At 37.0% G+C, this 9605-nt stretch overlaps 1 protein-coding gene across 1 annotated transcript; it reads right to left on the reverse strand.

Annotated features, from left to right (window-relative positions):
• Positions 1-653: 653 nt before the first annotated feature.
• LOC103319122 (TMV resistance protein N-like) lies at positions 654-7939 on the reverse strand. The gene is made up of 7 exons (XM_089045127.1): positions 7262-7939; positions 5770-6889; positions 3940-4218; positions 2923-3780; positions 1948-2788; positions 1477-1868; positions 654-1344 (listed from the first exon to the last, which is right to left on the reverse strand). The coding sequence occupies exons 1-7, from the start codon at positions 7813-7815 to the stop codon at positions 796-798; spliced, it is 4593 nt and encodes a 1530-aa protein (XP_088901253.1). The 5' UTR covers positions 7816-7939; the 3' UTR covers positions 654-795.
• Between the last annotated feature and the right edge of the window lie 1666 nt (positions 7940-9605).

Here is a 9605-nt window from a genome sequence, read left to right on the forward strand (position 1 = left end):
TCATAAGGGGAGAAGAATACAAACACAGAAATTCCCAAATATTTTCACATAAAGAACATAAAATATTACCAAAACAGAGTTGGCAAAAAGAAAAAGAAAAAGAACGAAAAGGACCAGTCAGATTACTCTTTAGCTTTTTTCTTTCGTCTATGCTCCTGAAATGCCTTTGCAAAACAACCAGTCAGATTCCTCACATCCGTAGCCTCCACATCGTAGAATATCGGCACAAGCTTTTGCTCTAATTATTTTCTACAATCCATGAGTATTTTATTTTGTGTGAAGGAGGTGTGAAGCATGTTGCTGCTTATGTTGACACGTGTCTGCTACCTACAAAAGTGACATGTGGGGCCTTGGGACAGGTGGTGGTCTCTGCGTGGCTCTCTCTTTCGAGTCATCTCATCACCAAATAATTGAAGTAGATTTCCTATTGAAATTTGTAACTTTGTAATAGATTTGGGTAATCTTACCAAACCACAACCCAAAACAGGGGATGGAGGTCTCTCCACACTGGAGTTTTTCCAAGTGTTGTTGTTTTAACCGACATTGACGTGTTGGTCTAATTCAGGGGTGAGGTAGGTGTGCAAGGCACGTGAGTTGTTAATAGTGTATGTGAATTAGTTAGACAGCTGTATAAAGTGTCGTAGCTTAAAAGATTAAGAAATACAGAAATCAAGATTGCAATTTCTCTCTGCTTCATCATGGCTTCTTCCTCCATCAAGATTGATGGCTTGCTCAGTATGGTTACCATTCGTCTCAGTGACAACAATTTCTTGAAATGGACTCATCAACTCCCCCTCAAAAATCCGGATTTGTTTCCAAATCATACAAATAAGGATCCGGATTATCTATATTTTCCTTCATGACTTTATCCCATTCTAGATGAACCCCTGTCTTCTTCACTCTCACAAAATCAACATATTGAGGCCTTACAAGAATCGATACGTGGTCACCGTCTTCCAAATGGAGCACATCGTTTGACAACTGCCCCTGCCAAAGAGAGTCTTCAGGTTCGTCTTCAGGTTCGTAATGGTCTTCATGTCTCCACCAAAAAACAAGTGGTGTTCTGTAAGTTTTTAAGGAGGCAAATGCTATCTTGGTGTGCAAAGCAGTTTGTTTGGTAAGATTTCTAACGATAATGTCAATAGGAACTTGAGAATCTTCAAGTTTTGGCCTGTCTGCAGAGTAAACGAAGCATATAGTCAACCCTTTTAAATCACGACCCATGATTCTTTGAGGAACTTCAAAGAAGACGATACTGTCCACATGATTGACGAATTTGAACCACTTGGGAATATCATAAATTCCATTCAAATAAATTCCACCAAATCCGCAAGAAGTCCATCTCTGCACACCAGAAGCAAGACAGTCTTATACATGCTTGCATATATCATTACATGGGCAGCATCTGCAGCTGTGCCTCTGTGTTTGTGTGTGTGTGTGTGTGTGTGTGTGAGAGAGAGAGAGAGAGAGAGAGACCTGTAGGATGTTGTTCCTAAAATCGGCAGTCAGATTGGTGCAGCCTGCCATATGAATCCTTGTCATGGAGTTCAATGACTTATCCAAGCCTGGAACCTCAGTGAGTTTGAACGAATGACTGAGATACAATTCTCTCATATTCCACATTTGTGAAAAATCTGGAATTGTTTCCAATTCTGGGCAGTCATTTGCTTTCAGAACATACAAATTGGTTGGTAAATCTGGGATTGCACAAAGTTTTCTGCATGCATTTAAACACAAGACCTTGAGTTTTGAAAGACCAGCGAGACTTGGAAGGCTACAAAAATCATTGCCTCCGAGAAGCAGATGTTCTAAGGAAATTAGGCTACATAGATCCTTAAAGATTGCATCCTTAGTTAACCGCCAGCAGCCTGCAAGACATAATAACTCTATTAAAGAGTTTAAGCCATGTAACGAAAGGGGTAAAAGATGGAATTTCAAAATTCTCACCAGATAGAGATAAAATTCTCAACTTCTTCAATTTTACTATGGAAGATGGAATTTGTCTGATGGCTGTCTTATCTGCTTCCAAAATTGTCAATGATACCATGTCCCCTAAGCCATCAGCCAAGTTTTCAAAACTCCGACAACCATTCAGTAGAAGAGTTTCAATAGACTTTGATTTATAGAAATTCAGTGGGAGATCATCTAGATAGGTGCAGCCTTCAAGATTTACCAAAGAAAGTCTTCCAAGATCCCCGATGGATGAGTGAACCTTATACAACCACGTACAACCTTTCAATATCAACTTCTCGAGATTTGGGAATTTTGAAAAGTCCGGTGATTTTCTTATGTCATAATCATATTCGACATGAATGATGTCATCATCATTGACCAGATATGGGCGTCTTTCATACGCACAAAGATGGTAATCAATCATATTTTCGTTCATAAATTTGTCCCATACCAGACTAACACCTGTTTTCTTCACCTTCACCCATTTGTCCACTATTATTATTTCAATCAAGACTTTATCACCATCTTGCAATTTGAGCTCGTCATTTGATAACTGTCCCTGCCAAAGATAATAACCCTTAGTTCGACAATCGGGTATGATCCTGGCTTCAAGCTCAGTACCCTTGGTCATGTTTTTAATGCTAATGTGAAAACCAAGACTGATCCGTTCTGAAGAGGAAGAGAAACCGAAGGACAAAGTTAACCCTTTCAAATTACGACCAACACTTTGAGGCACAGTGAAATACACAATATCATCGTCATGGACACAGTCGAACCAATCAGGAATATCATTTCCACTCAGAAAAATGCCACCATATCCGCAAGAAGTCCATCCCTATACCATGTAGAGCCAAATTTCTATAAGAAATACATTCTTATGCATGCATGTGTACATGTGCGCTGTATGTGATAGAAAGAGAAAGATGTATGAGAGAGAGAGAGAGAGAGAGAGAGAGAGAGAGGATTAACCTGTAGGATGTTCTTCCTAAAATCAGCAGTGAGATTAGTGCAATTTCCCATATGAACTATTGTCATGGAGTTTAATGACTTATCCAGGCCTGGAATCTCAGTAAGTTTGCCCAAATCACTTAGATACAATTCTCTTATATTTGACATTTCTGAAAAATCTGGCATTTTTTCCAACGAAATGCAGCCACCTGCATTTAAGACTTCCAAATTTGTTGGTAAATCTGGGATTGCACGAAGATTTATGCACTTATATAAAGACAAATATTGAAGCTGTGAAAGACGACCAAGGCTTGGTAGGCTACAAAAGTCATTGCTTGCAAGATCTAAATTTTCTAAGGAAATTAGGCTACCGAGATCCTTGGGGAATGCATCATCAGTTAACCTCCAGCCTGCAAGAGCTAATTCTCTTAAAGAGCTTAAACTTTGCAACGAAGGAGGAAAAAGATTTGTTGATGGCGACCCTTCCACATAACATAAAGATACAACTTTCAGTTTCTTCAATTTTAATATGGAAGATGGTATTTGTCTTAAGGCTGAGTAATCCGCTTTCAGAGTTGTCAATGATACCATGTCCCCTAAGCCCTCAGCCAACTTTTCAAAACTCGGACATTCATCAAGTATAAGAGTTTCAATAGACTTGGATTTATAGAAATTCAGTGGGAGATCCCTTAGCATTTCGCAGCCTTCAAGATTTACCAAAGAAAGTCTTCCAAGATCCCCGATGGATGAGTGAACCTCAGACAAACTCTCACAGTATTCCAATATCAATTCCTCGAGATTTGGGAGTTTTGAAAACTCTGGTGATTTTGTTAGCTGATAGGAATCACTGAGATTTAGGATTTTCAAATTCTCATGCAACTGTTACACAAAAACAAAATTAGAATGGAAATTAAAATCCAAAAGGAAGGTCTCTGATACAGAAATTAAACCAAAATGAAGAGAAGGTGAAGTATAATATATGTATAGAACCAGAAGGAAAGAATCAACAACAACTAGTTTTGGTTGAGATTATTATACCTTGCAATCCTTCCAAACTATTTTGAGTTTGCTATGCTGCAGGTCTAAAGCAACTAGTTTTGGTTGCATAGGAAAGTCATCTGGTATGGACTCTAAAGGGAATCCATGCCAGCACAACCATATTAACTTTTTGGGAAAATATTTGTACTCTCCAGTGAGCTCTACTCCTCTGAGGTGGAGTAACCTCAGTTTTTTCATGTTGGTAAATGCTTGTGCACTGAATCTAGCCTTGTCAGGATTTCGCATATCTAGAGCAACTCCTTCAATTTTTTTAGTTCCCTGTTAACAAAAGATACCGAGTTAGAAAAATAATTTACAAACATGAAAATCCGTGTATGTATTAACCAAGAGGTATAATTAATAGTTTGTGTTTGCAATCAAAGCACATATTTTTTTGTTGGTTATGCCTAATTGAGCTTTGATATTAATGGATATAATATAAGAAATAGGTCTAGTGAAGTGAAAAATGGTCTAAACTTGCAGACTAAGGTCTCATGTTCAAATGGCACCTTGGTAGCGTGGATGTGTGAGAACCCCCTCTTTTACTTTGATTTAGCGCTTGTACTAAACAAAAAAACTAAAGAAATGGACAAGGGCATTTTAATTTATAGTAAATTTGGCTTACACCCTTCAAGTTCAATTTGCCGTACCTAAAACCCTTCACTTTTTGTTCCTATAAATAATACCCAATTTGTATAAGTAAAAACCCATGACTAGGATCCAACTCAGCAAGTTACCTAATTAAGCATAAAATTTGATTTATTGTACTTTTCAAATTCCAAAAATACCCCCAACTAAGCCATTATTGCATTTTGTATATTAATATAGGAATCAATATGGAAACAGTTTTTAATTGGATTGTATATAATGACAGATGTTGAATTTGGAAAGATCTCCAAATGGTTGTAATGGATGTAGGAATTAATTTTGAAACATTTTATAAAAAATTTAACAATAAACTCAAATTTGGGTAATCGGTTTGTTTAATAAAATGTTTATGTTATTTTCTTTTTATGAATTATACATGAATAATAATCCACTTTATAATTGTTTATGAATGAAACTGTACATACTAATTATGTTGAAAAAATAATGTACCTATTACTTGTTTGTTTTATGAAAAATATAATTTACCTAGTATGAAAAGTGTACATAATTATCTATTCCAATATACCTACATTATACGACATCCAATATACCTACATTAATTTTAATGTACTTACAATTAGGATTTAGGTATTATATGTCATATGTACCTACCATTTGAATAATATACCTACTACGAATAAAGTACCTATTATTTATCTAAATAATGTACCTATTTTTTTCTATAAATAATATAGCCTTTTTTCGCTTAATAAAGTACCTATTATTTGTTTTACAATGTACCTATATTTTATATAAATTATTGTGTACCTATTTTTAATTATGAAAAATATACGCAATTACAAAGTAACTGACTTTGTTTTTTTTTTTTTTTTTGGGTAAATGACAACTAAAAGAAATGGGGTGATTGATATGCTATTAATAGGGAGTATATTAATTACAATTATGGCAGTTAATGAAATGCTTGAAATAAATTATAAATAAAATATGAAGTTTAGTGGCAACGATGTAAAAACATAGAAATACTACGACCTCTTATATCCTTACTGGTCATTTAAATTTGAAATTGGGTTTTACACATAGATTTAGAGTGATGGGTATATGTCTAGGAAATAGAAAATATAGGGATCTATATTGGACAAGCCCTTTAATTTATTATAGACACGGGATACATATGCTTTTCTTTCATGATGCATTCTAAAACTTTACTTGGAAAGTACTTACAGAGTCTCCCAATACATCTGTTACGTCTTCACGTTTCCACAATCTACTAAATTTTTCAGGCTGACCGCGGGCATTTTCATAAACGATCTCTCTTCCCATGTCTCGAAGCAAATCATGCATCATCAGCTCCTTTTGCTCACTAACAGTTACAAGGCACCGTTCAATGAGGACACGGATTCCTATCACTGCAGAGAAGCCACATCCCTTTAATATTTGTGTTACATAGTCCTTGTCCATTCCTATAAAGAAACAAGATATATCAAGGAATATTTCTCTCTTTTCCTGATCAGGTAGCCCGTCAAAGCTTATTCTGAGTATTTTTTGAATATCTCCATCAGGACTTCTTTCCAATTTCTCCAGATGGCTTTCCCACTCCGCTGTGGGTCTTTTAATCAGAAAAGACCCTACAACTTCAAGTGCTAGAGGCAAGCCTTGACAGTAACGAATTACACGTTTTGAGAGGTCAAGATATTCTTGATTAGGATAACCACTTTCAAAGGCATGCCAACCAAAGAGCTCTAGAGCTTCTTTTTCATCCATTTCTTGAGCCATATATATGCCATCCACTCCAACTTGGTCTAGCAAATGTTGATTTCTTGTTGTTATAACAATTCTACTTCCAGGACCAAACCAATCACGAGCTCTAGCTATTGCTTTTAGTTGCTGTAGATCATCTGCATCGTCAATTATGACAAGTGCTCTTTTACAGGGAAGTCTTTTTCTTATCATCTCGATCCCTTTAGCAACAGAGTCAAACTTTATGTGGCCCTTGCTTTTCAAGATATCATTTAGAAGTTGTTTTTGCAAACCAACCAGACCAGTAATGGGTTGGTTTGCAATTACTTCCCTCACGTTTGCAAGGAAACTCCTACCTTCAAAGCTACCTTCAAATTTGTTATAAATGGCTTTGGCAAGCGTTGTTTTCCCAATGCCGCCCATCCCCCAAATACCAATCATGCGAACAACATCCTTAGAACCTGAATTTTCAATATCAATCATGCGAACAACATTGTTCAGCCGAGAAGTAATTCCAACAAGGTGTTCGATGTCTAATTGGTATTTGCTGTACAACTGCTTATTAACCTCCCCAAGAATTTTCTTGATAAACTTTGCTTCACGCCTGGCAATTAAACAAAGAAGCAGAACTACCAATCATTCGATGTGGAACAAACTACAAGGTTAAATTGAATCCCTAACTTAATAATTTAGAATGACCAAATTATTTTCTTTTTTTATACTAAGATATAATTAACAATTAAGATTGGGATTTAACATCAAATGTTAAATGGATCTTACATTATCAAGTAAGAAAGAATGCTTATTTAAAACCAAACCAAACCAAACCAAACCAAACCAAACCAAACAAACAAACAAACCAAAGTTCAAAGTCAAAAAGAAAACATAGTTGGAAAAACAAAAACAAAAAGGACAGAAAACATATGGTTGTCAAGTAAGGAGATGATAATCCAAGGAACAAGAAATTAGTAATTACCCATTGTCAGCATTTTTAAGATCTTCCCCACACAAATCTGCTGCTTGACTGAGAGCATTTCTCCATCGCTGTACCTTTTCTTTATCATGTTTGCCCACTTCATGTTTCTCAAAAGCTTGTGCAAAACTACCAGTTTGTTTCCGGACATCTGAAGCCTCAACATTATAGAACAATGGAATAACTTGTTGCCCCAATCGTTCTCTACACTCCATGATCTTAACCAGCTCGTCAAGACACCAACTGGAATCGGCATAACGCTCGGAGAAGACAATTATGGAGATCATGGACCCGTCGATTGCCTGCTCCAGTTGGGGTTTTATAAATTCCGCTCTTTCTAGCTCGTTGTCGTCAAGAAAGGCGCTGATTCCGGCATCAGATAATGCGGCGTGGAGGTGGCCTGTGAAGCCCTTGCGTGTGTCTTCACCTCTGAAGCTCAAGAACACGTCGTACTTCCAACGTTTTGATGAGGAGGATGGTGAGGATGAACATGAGGCTTTATGGGCTTTCCTGGCATCCATTAATTGATACTGGTTCAGATCAGACCAGCTACACATTATGCACAAGTTGGCCTTCCGATCCGATTTGAGCAGAAGTTATTTCGTAATTAATTATTTTTTCTGGGCAGTGGTTTGTGTGTTACATCGCAGATGTATAAATTCAAAATATGCATAGTCAAGGTCCTAAAACGTCTCAGTGCCAGTTTGGCATTACTTATTTGCGGTGATAAGTGATTTTTAAAAAATTTTAAGAAGCCCAACCCATTTGATAAACTGTAAGAAAATTACTTATTGTTAAAAATTGTTGTGAGAGAAAGTTATAAGGGAAAGCAGCTAATGAGGTACTTTTATTTTCTGATTATGCAGGAATCAATTTCGAAGAGGCGCTGTGTTTAATGATTATGCGGCAATCATTTTCTAATTATGCATAAAATCAAATACCAACAACACTTTTAACAAAAATTTTACTAAACGCTAAACTGCTTTCTCTCACAGCTGATTTCTCTCACAGAAAATCTGACAGTGATTATTTTCACAGCACAAGCAATGCCAAACTGGTCCAATCGACAAAAGCTAAAGTTCCCATGTGGGGAGAACAGTGAAAAGATAAATTTTTTTTTTGGCTACACGATCTACTGGACGGCTAAGATTGAAGGTCAGGAAAATGCAAGGAAGCGGCATGGAAAGAGAGGGAAGACACGAGCACAGTGTCCAATCAAAAAAGAAAAAGAAAAAAGAAGAAGAGAAACACAAGTCTTGTACTCAGCTCCACCTCTCCAGCTTTATAGTGGTTATCTTTTCAAGTTAACTCTCACACAAGCTGGAACAACTCTCATGGAGGAGTCAACTTCATCGGAGCAATGGAAGTTCCAATCGGACTTATTCAATTTGATTGACCGTCACCAACACTTTCTTCGAACATGCTTTAGTGTGTGACAATATGAGAGGGCTACGACGTCACCGGTCCAAATGCTTCCACATTTCAATACGTTATTCATGAAGGAGTCAACTTTATTTGAGCATCATAAGTTGCTCTTCAGCTTGATACAATTTGGCTGGCAGTCCATAAACTAGCAAATTTTGGACATGTATCGGCCATATTGCATGAACCAAATAATACATTCTTGTCTTTCAATCAACTTGGATAGGAAAAATCATGAGAATAGCTCTGAGAATTCCTCCATTTTACTCCAGAGGCCGAGTTGAGAACTTTCAACGACTGCGATTAAAAACTCACAAGAATAAGCGAAGACTCCGACGGTTGCATTAAATCAAAGCCTCCCAGTGGCCAAAGTCAGGTTGAACCTCCTCTCGCGCCAACAGTCGGGCTGAGGGGATGCTCAAAAATAAAAATTGTTTCTACCAAAAAAATGCACTTTTTAGCCAAATTCTTTATTAGTTTTGCCCAAATTATACAGAGGTTGGAGATCAATTCTAACAGGAAAATGTGAATTCGAAAAGGAAAGTGAAAATTTGAGTGAAAGCTGAAGCAGCTACTAATTTATCAGAAGGGGAAGAGGTCGCACAAATCATATGCCAAAATCAGAGCTGTTAAAATTGACTTGTTTGATAAATTCAGAAAGAAATTGGCATTGCAAGAGTCCAATTAAGACAAGACTTTCCCATCACCACCATGTCTGCCAACACCACGATTGTGACATCCACCAGCATCAAATGGATGACGACCATCCAGAACCACCAGAAAATAATGCGCGAGTCAAGGCCAACCCCTCCGAACACCCGAAAAACAAGGAATTGGTTTGTGGAAATCAAAGTATAACAGAACGTTCGGTAGCCATGCAATACGAATCAACACCAAAGGGGCAATACAAATCATGAACCGAGAA

This window comes from Prunus mume, linkage group LG2, assembly GCF_029339155.1.
Source record: "Prunus mume cultivar Tortuosa linkage group LG2, ASM2933915v1, whole genome shotgun sequence".
Taxonomy (NCBI): domain Eukaryota; kingdom Viridiplantae; phylum Streptophyta; class Magnoliopsida; order Rosales; family Rosaceae; genus Prunus; species Prunus mume.

What these genes read in the sequence shown, in the direction of transcription:
- LOC103319122 (XM_089045127.1), bottom strand. Translation starts at nt 7,815, where the DNA reads ATGTGTAGCTGGTCTGATCTGAACCAGTATCAATTAATGGATGCCAGG. An exon ending in CTTAAAAATGCTGACAATGG is followed by an intron (nt 6,890 to 7,261) that starts GTAATTACTAAT and finishes TTTAATTGCCAG; the next exon opens with GCGTGAAGCAAAGTTTATCA. An exon ending in TAGTTTGGAAGGATTGCAAG is followed by an intron (nt 3,781 to 3,939) that starts GTATAATAATCT and finishes TTTGTGTAACAG; the next exon opens with TTGCATGAGAATTTGAAAAT.